Source organism: Ziziphus jujuba, chromosome 3 (genome assembly GCF_031755915.1).
Source record: "Ziziphus jujuba cultivar Dongzao chromosome 3, ASM3175591v1".
Lineage (NCBI taxonomy): Eukaryota > Viridiplantae > Streptophyta > Magnoliopsida > Rosales > Rhamnaceae > Ziziphus > Ziziphus jujuba.
This window is the reverse complement of record NC_083381.1, coordinates 16,362,200-16,387,262: the sequence shown is the minus strand read 5'-3', so window position 1 is coordinate 16,387,262 and position 25,063 is coordinate 16,362,200. Positions and strand designations below refer to the sequence as shown.

Sequence of the window (25,063 nt, the reverse complement as noted above, 5' to 3'; positions counted from 1 at the left end):
GTATTTGAAAAAAGATAGAACTTTTGGAATAAGTTTATACCAGCAAAATTTCTATATTATCGATATCTGATCCCAAATCTAATTGTTTATTAGACTACTGTCTTTATCCTAAACTTATATTGATTCAAAACTGTTTTCTAATAATTAAAGCATGAGAAAGATCAAGAGTGAGTCAAAATGTAACTTATTTTTAGCATTGAATTATGGGTTACACCTGAAATCCTAGCTGTCTTGTTCTTTATAAAGTAAGAAGAGAAATAATTTAATTATGATTTTCATGTTTTTAAATAATGATAGACTATTTAAGAAAATAAAAGAATATGCAGAAAAACAGGAAAACCCTACGTTTGTTGGCAACCAACAGTTTTAAAATGGTGTTAAGCATTTTGACACTTTAATCCAAGTTGAGGGCTTTTTCAGGGTTTTTTGTTTTTTGTTTTTTGTTTTTTTTTTTTTTTCAGTCAGATTGAATAAAAATAGATATCGGTTTCAGATTTATCTGAAAACCCAAAACACCCAAAAAGAAAAAAAAGAGTTTTTTTTCCACATAAATAAATGCAAAAAGGTATGTACTGATGGTAAAATCAATGTCCTTCAAATGGTGCATCATGAATTGCAGTATTTGAGAATTGAAAGTGGAAAAAGAGGTGGTCTTATCAACAACAACACACAAGAAACCCCACTGCAACTTCCCACCATAATTAGAAATTTGGATGACATATTTTGTTTGAAAGCTACTTGTCACTTTGTTTTCCAATGTTTCTATTGGTTTTATTAATTTATTTTATAAATTTTTTTTTTATTGAATTTTCTCATCTAATGAATAGTAACCACTAGTACAAGTGTATGTGGAGGGGTCCAGACTGCCAGTTCTGGATTATTGCTGGCTTTGGACTGGCTTTGTCTCCCTTGTCTATCCAATCTGCTTCTTAGTACTTTCTCAGCTCATTTATAGATCATGGCAAGAAATAATTTCATATCATATCTATTATAAATGCAAAGATTTTGTATAAAAGCATGTACATGTATACACAAACAACTTCCATCAAAACATCCCAATAAAATTTAATTTAACGCAGATTTCAACATCATTCACATGTTGCCAGGCCTAGCTACTCTTAGTGCTTGAAAGGGCCATGCCCCTTGCCTTTTTCAATTTTTCCTTCTAAATACGTGTGTTTGAATATATTTTAGGTTTGTACTTTATATTTTATATATTTGACCTTCTATATTTAATTATCTTTTCTTACAAATCAAATATTATTCTTTAGAGTTTGTAATCATCTAATATATTAAAAAAAAAATTCTAATTATCTATTAATTATTATTAAAATAATTAAAAAAATAAGTTAAAAAATTAATTGATTTGTCATTTAGATATAGATAACCAATCATATATGTTATAATTTCGTATCTTATTTTTTTTTTTAAAAAAAACAAATAGTATCTTATCCTGGATAAAACTCTATACAGAGTGTGTGTGAGATTTTGAGTGTTTTACTGTTATATTGATAAATAAAAAAAATTCTCTTACTCTATGTTTGTTTAATTTACTTCAAATAAAATAAAAGATGTATAAAGTACGTGTGCAAATTTAATTTATGTCCAAATAAATTATTTGAAATATTAACTTTTTATAAATAATAATTTATTTCTTGGCCCCCAACAACTTAATAATTCTGGCACCAGCCTACATGTTGTGGTAAAAAACTTTTCTAATGAGAAATGAATTGCATATATACAACCATATTCTTATAAGGTCATTTTGATAGTTCTATCATTAAATTTCAATTTTTCAATTTCTAATGATTAAAATTATAAAATTAACAGTTGATCAATGATTTAAAATTAATAATAACAGATTTAATGCTAAAATCATGGATACCATTTGATGTGAATGTGACTGTCTATGTTTATATATTATTTATATTTATTGTATTTTGAGTTTCACTTTTCCTTATCCTTTGAAAATATCATATTTGGGATGGGCAAAAAAATTATGGATGGATACAAATTTTTTTGAACTAAGATGTTAATCATTTAAAATGTAATACACATTTTGAGAAAAAAAACTATGCAAATTATTATTATTTATCATAAATGACAAACACTATGCAAATTGTCATTATTTATCATAAATACCAAAAGTATCATTTCAATATGTACTATATTCCAATATTAACATCAACGGTATAAATAATAGTGATGCCAAATTTGATATTGGTGATTAAATCTTAAAATAAATATTACAATATGGAATTACCATTTTGCTAATTATCCTAACATGTTCAATATTCCATACCTGATATAATGCAAAATGTAGTAGGTTGCATTCTACAAAAAAAACATGTTATACATTTTGTGTACTTTCTATTATGTTTTGGTTAGTTTGGTAGCTAATAAAAAAATAGAATAAAAAATTTAACCACTTTGAAATTATTAAAAAAAAGAAAAGCAAACATATATTTTTTTTTCAAAAAAAAACCCAAAAACAATTCACATGTCAACCAAGAAGACCTCAATTTTTTATTTTTTATTTTTATTTTTATTTTTATTTTTAGGTTTTTTTTTTTTTTTTGAGAGGCAAACACAGAGTGAGCTAAGACATGAAGAGAGAAAAATATTGAGAGAGACGGGGACAGAGACGCAAAGAGGCATCGCTGTCTAAGCCTTCTCTGCATGCCATATTTCTCTCTCTATCTCTCTGTCTCGCTGTCTCTTTCTCTCTCTCTAAAGCTCATTCTTTTTCTTGAAAACCCACCCACTGAAATCTCTTCCTCCATTATTCCTCAGACCATTTGGGGCTCCGACCCTCAAAACCAGGTAGCCATTTTGCAAAAACGGGTCTTCCAAACTTTCTGGGTCCAATTTTCTCAAGAAAATTTTTGTGGGTTTTTGGTTTTTTTTCTTTTCAGGGTAAGCTTGGAAATGTACTCTGCTATCCATTCTCTTCCACTGGATGGTGTTGGTGGGCATGGGGATTTCCAGGGATCTTTGGATGGTACTAACTTGCCAGGTGATGCTTGTTTGGTTCTCACCACGGATCCAAAACCTCGCCTACGTTGGACTGCGGAGCTCCATGAGAGATTTGTGGATGCTGTGACTCAGCTTGGTGGCCCTGATAGTGAGTTTTCATTTTCTTTGCTGTATTTTGAAGTTTCTCTTTTGTGGTTTGAGCTCTGTTTTGAGTCTTTCTCTCTCTAATTTGTCTGTGCCAGATTCTATCTTAAAGTTTCTTCTTTTGAGTTTGAAATGCTGTTTCTTGGGTTTAATTTTGTTCCAAATGATGTTTTCGTAATTGGGTTTCTTTTATTAAAACTCGTAGTGGATGGTGGCATGGTGGTTATGAAGTCATTCTCAATGGAATTTCTGTTTTTCCTCTTATTTTTTCCTTTGTTTTGTTTTTTTTTTTTTTGTTTTTTTTTTTTAACAAATGTAGAAAAGAGAAAGCTTTTGTTTCCTTTTTTATCACTATATTTCATTGGTCGGATGACTTGAAAATTGTCAGTGACTCAGTGGTTATGCTAAATTGCTGTGATTTTGGCAGTGTTTTTGTCCTTCTTTTATTCGGAAGGGTTTGCAATTAATGCAATTGTTTTTTCATTGTTGACTTTGTGACCCACTACTCAACCGCTCATTCTTGTAGTTGTTTTTGATGATTTCAATTTTATCATTGGTCCAGTTATGAGTATTTAACATACAAATTTGGACTCTTTAATGTTTGTTGAAATTAAAACCCCTCTTTCTATGTTTCTCTCTCAGATGTATGCCAGTCAAAGTTTACATCATTATCATCTATTTTACTACAACATGTTTTCTTCTTTACGCATCTTAATATATATTTTTTTCATTGTATTATTATTTTTTTCTGTTCTAATTTAAGTTATGTCCTGTTCTAGTGGCAGACTTATTTCATAACAGTACCGCATAATTCCCAAGGATAAAATATGGGTAAAGGATAAATAATTATGTATTTGATACACTTTTTGTTCAACAAAGCTAGTTTGTGTGGTTTGAGTCTAAGACAAATATTGCAACTGTTTAACTTTGTCTTGGCCTTGAAGAATATTCTTGAATTTGGGTGAGTTTGTGTAATTGTTTCCAACTATTGTATGAGAACTGAAATTACTAGCTTTATGTCGGAATACATAATATTTAGAGTTAGCAGCTTTATAATATCCTGTTTACATGTATTTTGAATTTTTTAATGCAAATTTTCTTTTAGTACTGACTACCGCACAGTATTGTTTATCATATTGATTTGATCATATATGTGTATAGAACAATCAATGTGGAAATTCTATGAAAAAAGTAGAGCTCGTGCATGTAATGTTTAGGGACTTTCCCGTTGTTTCCTGATTAATCATTGCCTGATCGAGAAATATGGAATTTCATTATTGCTAATTTAAGACTAGTCATACAGCTTTACCATAGGATTATTGGCTACAAACTATATATTTGTCTCTTGTAATTAAAGTGGGCATTGACGAAAGCTATAGGGTAGGACTGTAAGGGATTCTAGATTCAAGAGAGGTTATCTTGATTTACGGAGTACGTACATGTGCAATAAAAAAACGAAGGATTACAAGAGTTGAATCTTGTTAATTTCAGAAAGGGCTAATTTCAAGGGGCGAAATGTATATATTTTGAGGTCTCAGAAAAATCTTTGATTTGATAGATGTGACCGTAATTAATTGGAAAGGGTAGAGTAGCATTTAATTTCTATGTAAATTTTGGCATTGTTTTTTTGGATTGGTCCAAGTTGGTGTTGCTTCTCTATTGCTTGGAATATAACATAGACATGGAAATAAAAGGTTTCAGTTTTATAATTCTAACCCACATCATTAAGCTACTTTTAGTTATATATGATTACTCTCCAATTTTTATTATTTTGGTCGAGAGGATTTCTTGTGCTTTGCTGAAGATTTTCCAGGACTCCTAATTCTCAAATGTCAAGTGATAAAAAGCTGTGGTAAATTAACAGAAAATATTTCTGGGCGAAGAATGGAAGAATCAACATTGGTGTCATTGAATAATGAATCAAGCATTTTAATTTAATTTAATTTTTGGGTAATGAAGCATTTGATTCTTGCTAGACTGAGAAGTCAAACATTTGGGCTAGTGGTAAGTAGTTAGGCTCTTTTATTATCCTGTTATCTTATTTTAGTACATGAAGAGTTAAAAGGGTAATGTTGGTACCTGCACATTATTCCTACGCCAAGCTAAAAGGACAAAATATATCTCCGAATATGACTGAAGACCCAAGAGATGTCTACACTAGTCAACTTTAACATTCTTCTTACAAACAGACTTGAGCATGGTCCAAGGGAGCTTGCATTATTATTATTATTATTATTATTATTATTATTTGATAAAAAGGAGCTTGCATTCTTCTTAGTTTAACTGTTTTGTGCTTTCTTCTCCTTTGTCACTTGAAAATATGGTTACTTATCTTCATGAAATTTATGTCTTCGAAGTCGTATAAATGTACCACTCTAAAATATTTATTGGTCCCAACCTTAATGCTGAGGAAAAGGAGACTGATAAACTTGGTTTATGCTCAAGTTAACCACGTTGGGACTAAGACGACTATTCTCAGTTCAAATGTACTATCACTTTTAGCAGATATTAGCTCATATCCAGGCTTGTGATTTTTGTTACTCAGTTTGAGATAAGACTGGGCCTGTCACATTTCTGTCTCATTTATTGATTTTCCAGTCATAATTATATGTTATATGGCAGGTTCTTTCCTCATTCCAGGATTTGAAATTGTTGATTGGATTTTCTGTTTCTATGATATGCATTGCAGAAGCAACTCCAAAGACTATTATGAGAACAATGGGAGTAAAAGGCCTTACACTTTATCACTTAAAATCACATCTTCAGGTTAGTTTCTGTTGTTCGTAGTCATAAGTATGACCTTAAGTTTTTTGATTCTTTGGTCTGTACGATGCCGCTAACAAATGGTTGTGAGGGAGGGGGAGAGTGGCATAAGAAACATGACATATGGCATGAAAGTTGCCTTTAAGCAGGATCCTGACTTATGAATTTACCTTCTTCATGATCAATTTGTAGTTTTCTGCCATTTTCTTTTCTAAGTGCAAATATTTCGATTGTATTCTTTTTTTTCTTGTTTAACTGGTGATTTATGCTTGCAGAAATACCGACTGGGGAAGCAATCATGCAAGGATTCAACGGAAAACTCTAAGGATGGTATTGACCCTAATTTATTTAAATAATAATGAACTGGGGCGTTTTGTAAATGCAATGTTCGTCTTTTGTGTTATATTTATGATTAAAGGCAAATATGCAATACCTGAACTACTTGAAAGTGCCCAATTGCAAGAGCTTATGTACTATATTTCTCTTTTTATAATCATGTTGCTGCAGTCTTAGGTTCTTGGAAGTGACGTCACATTACCGGAGGTTATATACATGTGTCAAATCTTTTTCTTAATAATATTTTGACATATGGTGGAAGCAATTATTGGCTTCCATACTAGCTGGTGAAAATATGCATTCCTTGAAGTTCTTAGAAGTTTCTTTGGTTTGATTAATAATATGTTGCTGATATTTCATAGAAAGTCCTGGGTGTACATTGAGGCTTTTGGCATACTAATTAGTCAAAGAATAATGTGTAGTTGGAATTACAGCTTCATGCATTGCTGAGAGTCAGGACACTGGTTCATCTTCAACTTCCTCATCAAGAATGATGGCACAAGAACTGAATGAGTATGTTGTATTACCATTACTACTAATGCTCATTGATCTCTGTATCTTCACATGATTAATGCTTTTTCTTCTCCAAACAGTGGTTACCAGGTTACTGAGGCTTTGCGAGTTCAAATGGAAGTCCAACGAAGATTGCATGAGCAGCTGGAGGTTAGTCGCTTTTGTTATCTATTTTGCATTGCGGCCACTACAAATGCTGCTTAAACCAAATTCAGAAACTTTACAGCTAGTCATCCATCGTGCATGACCCACATGGAAGTTAAACCGCAAACCAATAGGCAATAGCTTCTGTGAGGATATTAACCACTTCTATTCTTCCCAACTTGATAGTTTACTAATTTCCTATTTGATGAACTTTTGGACAAAATTATCCAGGTGACTAAGATTTGCATAAACCGTATTCTAAGCTACGAATACTGTGATATTAACCCGACACATTTTCTTGTGGTTTGTACAATGTGCAGGTGCAGCGTCGTCTTCAGCTTCGGATTGAAGCACAGGGAAAATATCTTCAGTCTATACTTGAGAAAGCTTGTAAAGCTTTGAATGATCAGGCTGCTATGTCAGCTGGGCTTGAAGCGGCTAGAGAAGAACTCTCGGAGCTAGCCATCAAGGTTTCCAGTGACTGTCAAGAAATACCTCCAAATGAGCCCATAAAATTTCCTTTCTTGTCTGATATAGCAGCGGCTCTGGACAACAAAACTGCTAACAGTGTGCTGGCTCGCCTTGGAAACTGCTCTATTGACAGCTGCTCGACACTAACTGGAAGCCCGGTTTCTCCAATGGGAATGAGCTCGCAAGCTGCTACTGCTGCAATGAAGAAAAGGGCAAGGCCCTTCTTTGGCAATGGAGAGTTAATGCCATTGGAGGGCAACATTAGACAAGAAGTAGAATGGGTGATGCCTAACATTGGGTGACTAGCAGGGCTTTTCTTCACTTAGGAGTGGAAACTTTTTTTTTTTTTTTCCCCCTTTTTTTCTCCTATTTGTTTTAGTTGTTCTAGATCTACCGTCTTTTGTATCCTTTGTAACACCAGTGGTCTCTTTTTTTTTTTTTTTTTTTGGGTAATATTGTAACACCAGTGGTCTGTATATTGGTAAAGCATGTCCTTTGCATGTGGGTCAAAACCTTTAGTATTTTAAATTTAGATTTTCTAGATTTTACAGGCAGATCCAATAGCACTTCCAAATATTTTATGCTTTCCTTTATAGTTATTATCCGAAAGGTATTATTATCACAATGGTTATGCATTTAAATTAGTGGCATTCTGGTTTCTGCTTTCAAAGACGGCCCATCTTGGGCTCCATTGGCATTAGCATCTACCCGAAAGTATGGTTATAAATTTGGAACATAGATATTTATATGAAACCATTTTCCTTCTAATTTTATTTTTCCATTAAAAAAAAAAATGTTGGTCTTTGTATATTAAGGGGTTGAGGGTCTATACAATTTATTTCTGTGGATTATTTAAAACACATTTTTCTTTATTTAAAATATTCTTTTATTTTTTAACACTTTATTTATATATTCAGACACCCTGCTTTCTATATTAAAAACTAATGGCTCAATAAAAGAGATTAATTATTTATCAAAAGAACAAAAAAAAAAAAAAAGGAAAAAGAAAAAAGATAAAGGGTATTAGTTATTGATGGATACCATTAGACCTTCCTCAACAAAATATATTATCAAAGTGATTCAAAAAGATACTTTTTAACATCATAATTCATCATTGTCAATAAGGGACAACTCATGTAACAAAACTAGTTCTTCGTGGTTGTAATTCATCGTGGTTGGACAGTTTAACTATAAATTTCAATTTAACTTCAAGTCAAAAACAAAATCAAAGCACAAATTTTTTTCTTAAAAAAAGAAAAAAAAATAGTGGGTGTCACTATAAGCTATTCTTTTAGTGGCTTCAGCAAAGTACACTGCATGCTGGTATGAATGTGAACCTATCAAATACTGTTTACTTGAAAATGGGTCACTGAGAATCATCAGCCATATCATCAAAGCCTACAATTGCAATTTCCTGTAGTATGAAAGTGTCGTTATAAGAGTACTTACATAAGACTATTTATAACACAATAGTTGGTTAATAATAAATTAACATAATAATCTTAAGTACATAGAAAACTAAACAAAATAAAACTATATACTATATGTGAATTTGATAAAATATAGTTGATGTAGGATTTTAGTCATCCTAGTATATTTTGGTCATCCGAGTATTACTTACTGTTATAGAACTATACATATTAGAAAAAAGAAAGAAATATTGTAAGTAATGAATATTCTAAACTTCAATTTAGGTGGAAGCAAAAACCATATTCCTTGTTAAATATACCGTTAAAATGATACTTTAAAAAAAAAGGTATAATGTTTTACAAGCAATGCTTGTCGTCAAAGCTATGATGGCATATCCACCATAGCAAACCCCATTTTGCTTCCCCCTTTTTGCTTGGTATCTTTCTCTCTCTCTCTCTCTCTAAGTGCTGCTTTTTATTCTCACCACCAATCACTCTAATTGCACTTCGACACCCTCTTCCTCTCTTTCAATAACTATAGCTAGTACTTTAGCTTCATCGCTTTCACACTTCGATATTTCCATATGAAGGCTTCCATGGGTAAGTTCATGTTTTCTCTGTACATTTTTCCATTTGCTTCTCTTTTTGAGCTGCTAAACGATGTGTTCTGAGAGACCCATAAGATGATTCTTGCAAAAAATGAAGTGGGCAATGTTTTTGAGTTCAATATTCTGCAACTTCAGTACGCTGTACCATTTGATTTTCAGTGTTCTGCGAGTGTTTGTAATTGGTTGCTTTTTGATGGGTTTGGCCGTACAATTATTCAGCTTGTTGATATTTAAAGTTTTATTATATAGTTTTCTGGAGTATATAATATGATTTAAACTGGGGAGCATACTTGTTTTGAGAAGTTAATCAGGTGTTCTAGGACTTGTTTATATATGCATGTTTAATAGTAATGAACTTAGCAGATTAAGGTTGAGCAGATCTTTATAATTGTTTGATAGATATTAATATAAATAATTACATACGCCTTTATATCTATTTATATATATAAAGATGTGTGAGATGTATGTAATGTGCATGGGTCTGATTTTTGTTGTCTGGAAATGGAAAAAATTGATCCTGTATGAGAAACTTGGAGCTTTCTTAGTTCAGAATTCCAAGAAAGTGTTGTCAGTAAAATTTTTAGATAGATTTCAATCTTGGAAGATTGAGAAAAAGGAAAATGCTGAAATTTTCTCTTGAAAGGAAAATTCTTCTAAAATCCATACAACGAGGGAAAAAAATGCTTAATTTTTATTAGAAACAATTTCGGTGCATTTGCATTTGCTTCTGCAGAGTATTTTCGAGGTGCATTTCTAGAGCTACTTCATTTCTTCTTTCTTTCTTTTTTAATTTTTTTAATTACTTTTGTTGGAGAAAAATAAAATTTTCCAATATAACCAACCACCCATGAAAAATCCCCAGCTTTCCACTTCCAAGTTCTTGTTTCTGAACCATATGTTCTTACCAAACTCTCTATTGTCATTTAGCGTTGTGAATTCTGCTGCCATCTCCAGATGGTCATCATCATGTTGCCACCCTTTACCACATTGACATGGGATATTTTTCAATCTTCTTTGTTGAGGTTATATTGATTTTAACTTGTTTCTTATTTGAAGGTCAATCTCAACTCTTCCCTTCTTTGAAGTCTTTCTGCAACAAAGTAGGAGGCATGTGCTGCCATTGTGGTAGACCTAACAAATATATGTGGTTGGATGCAAAGCTTGAGGGAAAACTGATCGAAGTCAAGAGAAGTTCGGGAGGGCATAGCAATTTCAAGTCAATCAACAGCATTATTATGAGGTTCCCTCAGTTTAAAGAGGAATTGAAAAATATAAGAGGTGTTTTTGATCAGTATGGTAAGTGAGAAGATGGTTGCTATAATCTTTCTTAAACTTTCATTTTTCTGACATGTTAACTCCGAGGTTTAAAGAACAGTAACTTCCTGTCTTCTCTGTCTCTCTATGTTGTAGATGAGGATTCTAATGGAAGTATTGACCTTGACGAACTGAAAAAATGCATAAAGAAACTTCAACTACATTTCTCAGATGCGGAAATTCATGATCTCTTTCATTCTTGTGACTTGGATGAAAGTCAAGGGATACAATTCAATGAATTTATTGTTCTTTTATGCCTTATCTATCTCCTAAAGGAGCCTTCATCGTCTGATACTGTATTCACAGTTAACTTGATACTGATATTTCTCTTTTTGTTTTTCAATTGAAAAAATTTTGCAGTTGCAATTTGGTCATTTCTAATAGTTTATTGGATGTGTTTTAGACGTCAACAATGGGTTCGTCAGAGCTTGAGGCAACTTTTGATACCATAATTGAAGTGTTTCTCTTTCTGGACAAAAGTGGTAGTGGAAAACTGAACCAGAATGACATGATCAAAGCATTGAATGAGGCTTCTCCTACCGAAAGATCCCCCGCACGAATCACAAGGACCCGATTCAGTACTTGTTCCTTCCACTTTACTTAGAATTTTTTGCTGTAGCTGCATTTGAAGCATTTAATATTCATCTTATGATTTTTTTGGTACTACAGGAGAAATGGATTGGGACAAGAATGGAAAGATAAGTTTCAGAGAATTCCTCTTTGCATTCATCCATTGGGTTGGAATTGACACAGATGAAGAAATACCGCTTACAGAAGGTTACTAAAATAATGGACAGCATATATGAAAGTGGAATGACGGTTCCAAGTGACGCCAGCTTAATATGTGTGTATATATATCTGAAACTTTCATGCAAAAATATACTTTTAGCCGTTGTTCATGTTTAGCTCATTTATCTTTTTCTCTTTTTCCCAAATGAGTTCTGAACTATTTTGTGAACCATAGTGAATTTTTCTTTTTATAATATTATCTTCTTTTTTTTAATCTGTTTCTCCTGTCTTGGTAAATAAAACTGAGAAGTTATTGATGGGTGCTCCATAGCAGTGTATGTATATGTAAGGCTTCATAACTTTGTATGAAAAGATTCATCTGAGAACATAATAATTCTCTTCTATTTTACACAATACAGAATTCTATTTTACACATACATAAATCTGGCCTAGATAGTGTACAAAAGTTTTTAAAAGAAACCCAAAAAAAAAAAAAAAAAAAAGGCAGAAACAAAAACAAAAACAAAAAAAATACAAATTCAAAACTCTCAATATTCGGAAAAACACTGTTTACAGAATCTATGTTTGACTTCATTATGTTGTTGAGATTCACTGTATTCCTAGAGCTTGTATTCTCTTGATTAAGGACAAAGTAGAAGCATTCATTTGTTTCCAATCTTCGCTGCTCTCGTTTTTTACTTGTTTTGAAAAGTACTTGTCATCTCCGTCAAGTATGCGTACAATCTGTCTCATACCTGGTCTTGATTGAGGGTTGGAGCCTGTGCATTCAATTCCTAGCTTTATCAGTCTCATCAGTTCTTTGTAGTTGTATTTTCCATTCAATCTAATATCTGCTAGTTCGTCCAATGGTCTTCTCTGTGCCTCAAAGTCATGAACCCTCTTCACCAATAGCACCTCAGGCCGCCGAAAGTCAACTGCCATCTGACCACTAACCACCTCAAGAATCACCACACCAAAGCTGTAAACATCAGCCATTGTTGTTGCTTCTCCAGATTCTATGTACTCCGGTGACATGTAGCCGAAAATCCCACAAACTGATCTCTTCGTAGTAATTACATGGTGACCATGCTCGTTTCTTGTCAAAAACTCAGCAAGAGCAAAAGAACCGAGCTTTGGGTTCATGTCTTTACCAAGGATAACTGCAGAGGAGGTGATGTTTTTGTGAATTACTTGTTCATCCCATTCCTCATGAAGATAAAGAATGGCAGAAGCCAGTGCTCTGATAATATTGTATCTGTGATGCCACTGCAGGAATGGACGGCCATCTTTATGTTCATGATGGAAAAGCAAGCGACTTAGAAGGCGATTTTCTGAGTAATCATAGACAACAAGCATCTCTCCTTGCTCGGTACACCATCCGCGAAGCTGTACCAAGTTCCGGTGGCGCAGCCTTCCTAAGTTTTGGAGTTCATTTGAGAATCGTGCCCGTAATGCAGGGCATGTCTTCATGCCGAGGCGCTTCACAAGAACATGCTGACGGTTTTCAAGGAAGCCATGGTATGCAGTACCAAAGTCCAGCTCTGCTACCCTCCTTGATTCTGAGAAATTATCTGTGGCAGATATAATTTCCTTGTAGGAAATTTCTCTTGGAGTTTGAATCATGGAGAAAGGTGTTCTATGCTGGAAGCTTTCAGAAGAGTTGGTGTTGGTAGCACTGCCTCCATTTTCAGCAGTTGCATAAATGGTATCTCCTGTGGCTGTAACATAATTTGATGACATAGATGTGGCAGTTGTGGTAGTTGTTCCTGTTGTGGACCTGGTTGTGTTGGTATTGGCACTTGTGCTGCTGTTAGTCTCAGATGAGAAAGTGATGTAAAGAGGGTGTGATTCAAACGATGGTAGAGCTGGCAATTTTCCGGAAATGTTTCCAGAAAGTGCTTCCACAATCCATTTCATGTTTGGCCTTGATTGTGGATTATGGAGTGTGCAGAGTAGTCCAAGATGGATCAAGCATTCCATATCGGAAAGCCTGTAAGACCCATCTGGAAGCCGGCTATCCCCTGCTTGCAAGAGCTTCCCTTCATCGGAAAGCCTCCTGATCCAGTCAAGCAGGACAATCTGATCATCTGCATATGTGAGATCCACAGCTCGCCGTCCTGACACAACCTCCAACATGACAATCCCAAAGCTGAAAACATCAGATTTTGCTGTGGCAATGCTTCGTTTTTGGAAGCTTTCGGGTGGTAAATACCCAATTGTACCTCCAATTCTGGTTGTCTCTGCCAGCCTGAATTGGTAATCTTTCATTGACGATGATTTGGTCTGGTACTCAAGTTCGTGTTCTAACCATCTAGCCAAGCCAAAGTCTCCAAGCCGGGCATTGTAATGAGAATCAAGCATAACATTGCTCGTCTTAACATCACGATGAATGATTTGAGTTTCCAACTTCTCATGAAGATAATAAAGTGCTGCTGCCAACCCACCAACTATCTTCTTTCGAAGCTCCCAATCAAGAGGCGGTGACCCCATGTTTTCAGGCCTTCTGAAAAGTATCCTGTCAAGGCTACGGTTAGGCATGTAGTCATAAACCAGAAGCAACTGGTCTTCATGAACACACCATCCCCTTAACCTGACAAGATTCCTATGGCGAAGATGAGCAACGGCCACTAGCTCAGCAATGAAAGTCTTCTCGAATCGCTCTCCTCTCTCAGCCAAACATTTCACAGCAACCACTGTTCCATCACTAGGTAGAACTGCTCTATATACTCTGCCAAAACCTCCACTACCAAGAACTTCATTCTCACTGAACCCATTAGATCCTATATAAAGCTCAGCGAAGCTAAAGATCCTTGGATTATCACCACCAACCTTTTCCGAAAGCTGTATCCCATCTGTATCATGAAACACACCAGAGAAATGCTGTTTTCTTCTTCTTTTAGGATAACAGCTACCATAACAACCAGACAAGGAATCCTTGAGAAAACTAACAATTTGATTTCCACAGCTTCTTTGGCTATCTCTCTTGGGCTCTTCTTCCTTTTTGGGTTTAGAAACTTGTTTATGATCTGAAAGATCAATCTCATCAAAATCTGCCGGTAAAATGATGCACAGGCGGTTTAGCTGCATGATGGTGGTGGTGGTGAAGGAAAAGGAGAGAACAAATGGTGAAATTGGTTGGAGAAAGTAGAAGCTAGTTGGACATGGAGGATAATTGAAATGGTTGAGCAGAATAGCAGAGATTTTGAGAAGTTTTTGAAAATATATGTATGGATTTGTGTGATATGATATGCTTGGTTTTGATGTGCCTTTTTGGTGTGGGTGTTTCTTATTCAAACATGGGTAGGTTGCATGGTTGAATTGTATGCAGAAGAACCAGCCAAAAGAACCTACCCTTTTGATGATGTCATAACAAAATTTAAAAGAAAAAAAAGAAAAGAAAAAAAGGGGTAGCTTCTTCAACTTTGTCTTCTTCGCCTTTCTCCTTTCTTCTTTCATACAATTCTGGTTTCTGGAACACAAAGTGTTCAAAATTCATATGCTTTTATATTTGTATGTATCATGGTTTTGATTTTACACCTTGGAAGCGGTACACGTGGCACACGGTTCAGATGGTTGACCCTTGGGAGCTTTTAAAACCATGGCTGGTTATCAGGACAGAAAACTCCAGACATTAAATTGACCCAACAGGGCAACAACATGCCAGTATCTTTTTTTGGCAACTTCTCTAATTGAAATTTGATATTTGAAAACAAACCCAAAAAAAAAAAAAAAATGATTGAAAATAATTTGAAATTTGTTGCAATGGTAGCATCATATTAATGGCAAAGATTGTGACATATGTACGTAGTTTTTTTATTTTTTTAATGGGTTTACAAGTATATTATAAATACATCAGAGACATTTTGTAAAAAGATTGATTTTTTTTTTTTGGTTGTTTTTTTTTATTGTTATGGTATTAATGTCAGAGATCATGACATCTATATATTATTGAACATGGATTTCACAAAAGATAAAGCAATTATAAAAATGATAGACATTGAAAATTTGTTCTAATAGAAGAGTACATTATAAATATATCATAGACATTTTAACATTAAAAAATTTGTAAAAAGATTGAATTTTTTTCAATTATTATTGTTATATTATTAATGTCAGAGATCATGACCCCTATATATTGAACATGGATTTCACGAGAAAAAGAATAAAGTAATTATAAAAATGATAGACATTGAAAATTTGTTCTAAGAAAAAAGTACTTTCCAGAAGGACCATTGGTAAAAAATGGCTGTATAACTATGTCAATTTTGGATACGAAAGTGTATTTTGATTTTGTTAACCACTTAACTAAGCCTATGAATACATTCATAATTATTAATTAATTATATATTTTATTAATTTTTTAAAAAATTGTATAATTTTTTTTAAATGAATTATATATTATTTAACAAAGTTTTTAAAAATAGATATTCACATATCATGTTGACACTAATTTTAAATATTATCATTGAAAAATAATTTATTTGAATCATTATCCATATAGTTTATTATTTTCTTAACTCAAGTTCCATATGTTATAGATAATATTTAAATTTCTTATAAAGTGATTGAATTATTATAGTATTATTGGAAAAGTACATGGGCGTTACAAAATAAATTTTGTTGTTTCATATTAATTTTTGTAAACGCAAGAATATCTTTAAAATTACACCTTTTTTTTTTTTTTTTCCCTTAAAATACACAGCCGAAAAACGGTGGAACTGGTGGAAGTGGAGATTGACGTCAAGTAGATTTGCACTGCGTAAAAGATTGAAAAAAATGGGAAACTTTGTGTACATTTTAATTAAAAAAAAAAAAAAAAGACAAAAGACAGAAGCAGTTAAAACACTTTGGATTATATGCAATAAATATAAAATATGTTGATGGGGAAGTTCTTTCACAAGCTTTTTTTACCTTTAGTTTTGGATAAAACCAAACCAGTTGTTTCTTAATTTCAAAGTTATTACGAAAACACAGTGACTAATTGAAGTATCATTAAACAGATAGTGATTATTGATTATGATATTTCAATGTGTACATGTAAATCTACAACCAAATCCAAAGGCGCAATTAGTGACTGTTATATATTGAAAATTGTAATTTTGTCAACAAGGGACCCATTAGTCGATGTCACGATTTAATTAAATTGCTATTAGAGAGTTCACATTTGTATTTTGAATTTCAGTTTTAAATAAAAATTAATTAATAATGAAACCATATTGATTGTACTTTTCTATGTAAAGAATAAAAGAATATTTATGGTGAAAAATAACAAGAATGTTCTATATAATTATGATGAATATTGTAAATGATTAAAAAAATTATAATAAATATTGTCATCCATATTATGGGAGTCATTAACACCTAATTATATATAATTGGTTAGAGGATGATGATCTAGGCTATTTAAGCCATTATACAAAAAATTATATGTGTCATGTAGATGTACAAAAAGTCAATTTTGGCACAGCTGTGACAAGTATAATGGGACCCCTCCTATTTATAATGAGGAAAAATATGTTACCAAAAAAATGTAGGCAAGAATCAGAACCAAAAAAAAATAAAAAAATGTATGCAAGAATTTCAAAATATTAAAAAAAAAAAAAATTTGTTTTTACTTTTCGGATGTCATGTTATATGGTTGTTTCAGGTGATGCATGGGGTAGTTTTAAGGTGGGTGATTGGGTTGCCTACTTTTGCTTATTTTTTCATGTACCTCAGGGTCTTTTTCTTAATATATACATATATATATATATATATATATATTATAATTATTATTTTCTGTTAACCAAAATTATTAAAAAATAAATGTGTTTCTTTCATACGTAGAACTTTTGGCTCAGAGTGAGAGACCAACCAAGTATGGTGTAACCATATGTACCACCACTATTGACCTATATAGCCTAGTTTTGGACTTGGGTATGTATATTTAATATAACATAACAAACACCGATGGTAGGTGATGTCATTTTACCCAAAAAAAGAAAATGAAAATGAAAATAGCAGGAAATTGATGCAATGATATGCATTTCCTAGAGTGTTATTATTATTATTATTATTATAAACTTTGCATACAAATTAATTTATATATGTCTTTTTGTTTTCTATGAAATGTTGTGAGATATCTTTCTTTATCTAATTTGAGGGTAATGGTAACTTTATGACAACACAAAATGTATTTCCTATTTTAAATTAATTCCTTTAGACTCATCTCACAATGATTGCTTTAGTTTTAAATTAGAGATGTTTGCTACATAAGTAATTAGGTACCCCATTTCTTTCTATTATACGTTGAAGAAGCCAATACAAAACCCAAAAAAAAAAAAAAAAAAAAGACATAATAAAAACTATATTTTGAGTGAATTGTACCAACTTCTTTATAGTTGAAGCAAAATTACTAACAAAAAAAACCAAAAAACAAAACTTTGTACTTCAAAAATTATATTGATATATATATTTATATCTATCCAATAAAGGTATGTTCGGTCTTCAATTCGAAGTTATCATAACATTTTAGAGTATAATTAAAACAAGATTATAGCAATTTAGTACTTTTATTTTTATGGTTTTACCATTTAAACTTTTGATATTTAGAAGTTGCTATTTAAACCTTTAATTTGTTGCAACTTGAATTTTAACTTTTAACTAATAGATTAGTTAATGGTCATCTTATATAAGATGTAATAAATCAAATATGATTCAAATTGTAATAAATACTAAATGTATGGCCTAAATCACAACTTTTGAAGATCTTGAGGTTAAATTGCAAAACCACAATAGTCAATGGTAATAAAATGTTAGACCCAATTACAATTATCAGTTTTTATTAATTTACAAACAAATAATAATAATAATAATAATAATAATGAGCACTATTGATTTCTACACTAAATAATATGAAAAATATATATATTATTAAATTATAAATAAAATAATGTAACACTGAACAATATATATATATTTTTTTATGTATCTAGAACTCACAATTTTATGATATAAATATGAGATACTTATCACTAGATCATCCTCATATACCATTCAACATTTTTTATAGGTATATAAACCAATATAGAAGCCAAAATTAATTTTTTATTTAAATATATAGAGAGGGAATCTTAGATTCTAATGGAATATATAGGAGGTGGAAGATTAAAGGCTTACTCGAAATGTTCTATGGATTAGTCTCAATAACAGTGCTTACAATTTTTCTTATCTTTAATTTGGTTAAAGGACTTTTTTTTTTTTTTTTTTTTTGACTGAGGTTGAGGACTAACTTAATTAAAACAAATATTGGAAAAAGTTGACTATTTTAAGGAATTATTATAATATATAGTCACCTGAAAATACCAAATTAATTCAGAAGAAACTTAGTTTTTTTTTTTTTTTCCATTCTAATATTCTAAGATTTTTTTGTGCTCACTTTTTTTATCTTTGGTCTCATACCACAATTAGATCATTTTTTATTTGAACTCAAACTGCCCAATCGGAAAAGTATGTGATAATCCATCAGTAATATCACTTTGACATTTGTAGAGTTGGAAATTGTCAAAAGAAAAAAACAACTCCAGTAATTATTGAACTACCTCAATTATTGCACATATCTTTCATATTGATATTGTTCCACACGAAAAGCAAAGTTAGAAAATTGATTGGATGTGTGACATGAATATATATACGGTCAATCTATAATATTGTGTGTATATATAATATATATTTATACATATACGTATGCTCCTCTGACTAAATTTGAGTAATACTCATAAATATTCGTAATAAGTCTATTTTGTCGACTAGGCGTTAGTTAAAGTTCAAATATTAGCATTTAAATTATTTGTTTTTAAAAAAATTAAATAAAATAAAATTAGGATTTTGGAAACGAAACTATGCGTGTCAAAAATTAAAAAAAAAAATAATAAAATAAAATAAAAAGAAAGAAAGAAAGAAAACGAAATTGTAAATAGAATACATACAATTCATATTATTAAATTTCTTAGCTTAGCTATGTGAATGACAAGATCTTTCTTCTTCAATTCTTCGTTCTAGAAAAATAAAAAAAATTCAATTGTGAATCTTTGTTATTGTGTTTTATTATTTGTTAAAGATGAAAATCTTCCCACTTTATTTGACTGTATTATTGTGATGATCCTAGCCAAATTGAAGTTAAATAATTATCTTTTACAAAATATTTTTTTTCTATATAAATATGATTAATCTCGATTTGGACGCGTTAAATTGAATGTGTACACAATTAAAAATCTCAATTTGGCTTCTGAAAAATTTTCCTTGAATTGCTGCCTTAATAAATAAAAATATTTATGGTATAAAATGAAATTAATGTTTGTCATGTTAGCACAGTGTCCATATGCATTATAATGATAAATTATTCAGTACATTATGTATATTGATTTAAAAATGATATAGTAAGTACACATTTAATGAGAGGGTGTCATAGTTAAAATTTTTCCAACGTAGCAAAAATAAAGGAATTTAACATCATTTAGGCCCTGTATGGGAAATTTTCAAATTTTGGAAGGAATTAATTTTTGAGAATTGTTTTTAAATAATCAATTTTCTATGAATTATTTTTTAAAGTTTTTAGGTTGTACCAGGATATTTAAAATTTATAAATAATTAGATAATTTATATTTTAAAAATTGAAAATATAATTGTCTTTTAAAAATTATATAAAATTAATTTTTCAAAGAATTTTAATATTTTTTGAGTATTCATTTTTTTACCTATTAAGAAATTTAATTTTCATAGGACTTACAATTTTCTCCTTTCGAAAACCATTCAAACACAGAAAATTTTCAATTTTTCAAAAAAATTCAAATTCCCATTAATTTCGACTTTTCAAGCTTTTGATTTCCATTTCCTCATTTTCCACAATTTTTTCATTGAACGAAACCGATAAGAATATCATTATCAAAAAAACAAAACCGATAAATAAGTTCCATTGATTATTTATTAAGGAACCTAATTAATATTTTAAAAAATTAAAAAAACAAATTACTAGACAATTTTCCAGAAATTAATTTGAAACTCCTAAACTATATACTTACTCTCAAAAAAGAAGAAGAAAATAAAGCTTCATTACTGCGGTAAATCATCGGTCTTGCCTGATATCGAATTTTATTTCTCTTTGTATTTTTCCTTTTACAGTCATGCCAACTTTACATATGTATTTGTACATACCATGATGCAATATTATTTTTGAATATAAAAAAAACAAAAAAACTAGTGACAAAAAGAAGAAGGAAGAGAAAATGAGAATTTGCTTATAAAAAACCCCACCTACTCCATTTTCATCAAATTGTAAGTGAGAATTTTTTAGACCAAAAGAAGAAAGAGAATGACCTTATAATTAAACTCTTAATCCAAACAAGAGGTGAGTTGGTTAGCTGGTTAAACTATTACCTAACACCTACCATGTACACATTTACCATGGTTTAACACACACTAATTAATTAACTGTCACAAAATTATATCTTAACATTTTGAACCTCAAGAAAGTCTAAGAAACCAACTCCCCTTTTTTTTTAATCAATGATTGAGGTTAAATATAATTATTTATATTTCGTTTCACATTCAGGCCGCACTATGTATATTCCTAACAACCCCCATTAATATTTAATATTTCTTCTTTTGATGATTATCAATCATTTAAATTATAATGAAAAATATGATAATGTAGTAAAATATTAAAAGTTTATCACTTGCTCTATTAAATTTTTAGATTTAAATAATTTATTAAACTATATTTTTTAGGGCATATTTAATTTATTAAATAAATATAGAAATAAAATTTCTATTTCATAGATTTTGTTTTTTTTTTTTTATATTTGGTAAATTTTTGAATTTGACAACAACTATTCCATAGGAATAGATATGTTTTTATTTGAAAAAATATAAAATTATTACTCTTATGTTTTAATTTGGATAAATTTTAAAATATCTTTATTATATTTAAATTTAAATTGATTATCACGTATTAGAAATATATAAATAAACATAAAATTTAATTTTTATCGAATTTGAACTTTTTTTAAAAAATATTTATAAAGGCTGAACTTCGATTTTAGATCAAAATTTTTACTAAACACATAAATAGAAATTCTCAATTTTTTTTTTTATTTTCTATTCTTATATCAAACGTTATTTTAAACTTTGTTATATTACCATATTTTTCATTATAATTTGAAGTATAATTTACAAGATAAAAATAACAAGATAAAAATTATATTTATATACATGCACATAGGTTTCTTATGTTGAACATAGTAAACCTCTTTTTTTTGGTAAATAGCATAATCAAATATCTTATCAAAGCAATGGTAATAATTTTCACACGAATTACGGATGCATAAGAATTTATAATGATGACTGTGAATTGGTACATAGGATGACGTAATGTAGTAGTCATTCTCATAACTTTAATATCTAAACTTTTGTATTTTATTACTACTCTCTTTTAATAAAAAGATTTATATATGTTAAATTATATTTTGTTATATATATATATATATATATATATAGGATAATTATATGGTGCGAATAATCTCATATGAATTGTATTTAAAACCAACGTTTTTTTGATGCAAATATCAAATTTTAATATGTACAGTGTACAGCAAAATGCATGTTTCATGTTTGTATCTGAAAAATATCGATTTTGGATGCATCAGCATATGAACTGTCCACATTGTAGAATCATTTTGTATATATATATATAGAAAAATTCTACAATGTAGAAGGTTCATTTGCTGACGGCACTCAAAATCGATATTTTTTAAATAAAAATGTCGGCTTTGCTACAGCAAAATCGATGTTTTCATCCAAAAAATATTAATTTTGGATGCATCCATATCTAAATTATCCGTACCATAGAAATCTTATATATATATATATATATATTCATTTAAAATAATTTTTTTAATCTCATTAAATTATTTTAAATATATAATTTTTCAAATGCAAATATGAGTGGTTAATCAAAATCGCTTCATTTTATTTTACCATATAACAATATAATGAAATTAACATTTTTTAATTTATAATGCAACATGTTACATTGTTAATGCAAGACCATACTAGAATGTTCCAGTAAGACAAAAAAAAAAAAAAAAAAGGGAAAAAAGACCAAGCTAGTGATGGTTTCTAGATACTGGATAGAGCTGAGCCAGCTGACAGCATTAAGAGAAAACAGGTGGGGTCATGTATCGGTAAGCACTAATGTTGTGTATTTATTATGAAAAGAAAAGAAAAGAAAAGAAAAAAAGTTGTGTATTTATTGTTAATGGGCCAACCTTTCCTAGGACCCACCCATAGAAGTGGGAAAAAAACTAAATCAAATGTCAAAAAAAAAAAAAATTGTTTTATTTTATTTTTTTAAACATTAATCAGCATGGTCCGGTTGAAAAGTTTTAAAAATCGAATGGGTTTCATTCAGTTTGTGGGTTGAGAGTTTTTTCAATCCAATCCAATTCAAACTAAATTATTAAAATTAAACTACTAATTAATATTTTTTCAAAAAAATTATGTATCTTTATATTGTCATTTATGCTATTTTATATTTTAATTTTAATAATAGAACATTTTATAATAATGTTTATTTATTATATCTTATTATATATATATATATATATAGATATATTTATATTAGCTTAAATTAATATATAAAATTTTAATTTATGATATATGTCTAAATATTCAATTTTGAAATGTAATATAAAGGTGTAAAGATCACTAAAGGACTTAAGTATAAATATGTTTTAAATACTTAAGCCTAAAATAATTTTAAAAGCCTATATTAATAAAATTTTAAAGTTCAAATTCAATTTTTTACTTTTATAAATACAATAATATACCAAAATTTAATCCATAAACCAAACCGAACTAATATGCTTTGATTCATTGGGTTTTTTTTTATTTTTTTTATTTTATTTTTTGTTTCAATGAATGGTTTTGGTTGGATTTGTATTAGAACTTAACTAATTAGTTCGATTTAAATGGGTTTTTCACCAAAAACTGAATCAATTCAAATCATGCCACCCTATTAGTCTACATATATAAAGAAATTTCTAATATATAAATATATATATATATATATAATATAAATAAAGAGGGTGTATTCAATTTAGAATTTGAAGGATTTTAAAAATGTTTAAAAATTTAGAGGTATTCGATTTAGATTTTAAAAGAGTACATACAAGTCTAATGATATTCAATTCAGATTTTCATAGATTTTATAAAAATCCATTAAAATCTAGATATATTTTATTAGAATTTTGTAGAATTCTTTTAAAATCTGATGGTATTTAAAAAGTAAATAATTTTAAAAAATAATGGATTTTAATGGATTTTAATGCATTTGAAAATATTTTAATAGTAAAATTGTGAAGAAAATTGTGAATATGAAATTCAGTATTAAACCCAAAAATTTCGTTGGATTCTTATAAAATTTTTATGGAGTAGTTAGAATTTTATAATAATCCATCAAATTCTTTAAAATCTATAGCTCATTTTAAATCCATCAAACTCTAAATTGAATACACTCCCTAAGCCTCCTAAATATAATTATCAAAAAATTAAAAAAATGAATTCAACAAGTCACATATATTTTATAAACACATTTAGGATCTAGCTAACATTTCAAAATCTTTTAGGGTTTTTTTTTTTTTAATTTATATTTCTTGGTCATGTGCTTGTATAATTAGCAAGAAACAAACAAATAATACCAGATTAATCATAAAATTACATGATACTTGGTGGATATCTATTAGAGAATGTATATATATATATATATATAGGACCATAAGAAAAGCTAAAAAAAAGTAAACTTTTATTAATTAGTTTTATTATAAGGTTTAAGTCCTGCTATATTAAGTAATATAGCAAATAAAAAAGAAGAAATTTGAAATAAATATTTGTTGTCTTTTTTTTTTTTTTTTTGTTGGTAATGAAATAAATATTTGTTCATGCATATATAGAATTTATTTATTTATTTATTTTTTTCATATGGATTGCATGAATGAACTGTCTAATTCCAATTTTGTGGTGGAATTTTCAATGCATTACATGCTTGTATAGCATTCAATTTTGGATGAGGATTCCTCAGCAATAAAGCTAGTGGTCCGGAAAAATTCTACGGCTGGATCATTAAATATGGAACGTAAGAAGGTGATCAAGAAAGAGGTATCAAATCCTAACTTTTCAATGGCCAATAGGACCTTTACCAAAAAGAGAAAAAAAAAAAAAAAACAATAAGACTTAAAATTTCAATTCTCTTAACTTGAAACAAATTTTATACATATAAAATGAAGAAAATAATATTATTTATTTGAGGAATAAATTCATTTTACATCATTCCGGAAATTTTTTTTAAAAAAAAAAAAAAAGAAAAATTGATGAAGTAGTCTCAAAGAAGGATTGGCAAAGAAAGCCCAAGAAGAAGAATGAACATAAATTTACGAGCCCAGCCCATCATGTTCCTTCCCATCATATGGGTGTGAGATGTTTATATTTTAATTATTATTTCGGATAACTAATTGTTACACTTTGCTATACATTTTAGATTCAAAAGACTATCAAAATGATAAAGATAAAAGAAATCAATAATAAACAATCTTTTGAAACTAAATGAGAATATTAAAAAGAAAA

The 25,063-nt window shown here is 29.8% G+C and overlaps 3 protein-coding genes across 7 annotated transcripts; 2 read left to right on the top strand and 1 right to left on the bottom strand.

Moving 5' to 3' along the window:
- Window positions 1-2,599: 2,599 nt before the first annotated feature.
- On the top strand, window positions 2,600-7,938 carry LOC107409797 (protein PHR1-LIKE 2). 3 transcript variants are annotated; one of them, XM_048478216.2, is made up of 7 exons: window positions 2,600-2,823; window positions 2,916-3,124; window positions 5,810-5,886; window positions 6,159-6,213; window positions 6,642-6,732; window positions 6,813-6,882; window positions 7,197-7,938. In XM_048478216.2, the coding sequence occupies exons 2-7, from the start codon at window positions 2,929-2,931 to the stop codon at window positions 7,647-7,649; spliced, it is 942 nt and encodes a 313-aa protein (XP_048334173.1). In that variant the 5' UTR covers window positions 2,600-2,823; window positions 2,916-2,928; the 3' UTR covers window positions 7,650-7,938. The 3 variants fall into 3 exon arrangements, with proteins under 3 accessions (XP_048334173.1, XP_048334174.1, XP_060672024.1); XM_048478217.2 differs by having other exon boundaries at window positions 2,601-2,823; window positions 6,654-6,732; XM_060816041.1 differs by lacking the exon at window positions 2,600-2,823 and having other exon boundaries at window positions 2,986-3,124; window positions 5,743-5,886.
- A 1,150-nt stretch (window positions 7,939-9,088) lies between these two features.
- On the top strand, window positions 9,089-12,435 carry LOC125423431 (probable calcium-binding protein CML22). 3 transcript variants are annotated; one of them, XR_009638338.1, is made up of 6 exons: window positions 9,089-9,356; window positions 10,421-10,660; window positions 10,775-10,983; window positions 11,082-11,256; window positions 11,348-11,522; window positions 12,297-12,435. XR_009638338.1 is itself a non-coding variant. In XM_048477631.2 (5 exons), the coding sequence occupies exons 1-5, from the start codon at window positions 9,341-9,343 to the stop codon at window positions 11,461-11,463; spliced, it is 756 nt and encodes a 251-aa protein (XP_048333588.2). In that variant the 5' UTR covers window positions 9,089-9,340; the 3' UTR covers window positions 11,464-11,681. The 3 variants fall into 3 exon arrangements, 2 of the variants coding, with proteins under 2 accessions (XP_048333588.2, XP_048333589.2); XM_048477631.2 differs by lacking the exon at window positions 12,297-12,435 and having other exon boundaries at window positions 11,348-11,681; XM_048477632.2 differs by lacking the exon at window positions 12,297-12,435 and having other exon boundaries at window positions 9,091-9,356; window positions 10,775-10,974; window positions 11,348-11,681.
- LOC107409386 (receptor like protein kinase S.2) lies at window positions 11,927-15,077 on the bottom strand. Its single transcript, XM_016016820.4, has one exon. The coding sequence runs from the start codon at window positions 14,861-14,863 to the stop codon at window positions 12,017-12,019; it is 2,847 nt and encodes a 948-aa protein (XP_015872306.3). The 5' UTR covers window positions 14,864-15,077; the 3' UTR covers window positions 11,927-12,016.
- Window positions 15,078-25,063: the final 9,986 nt, after the last annotated feature.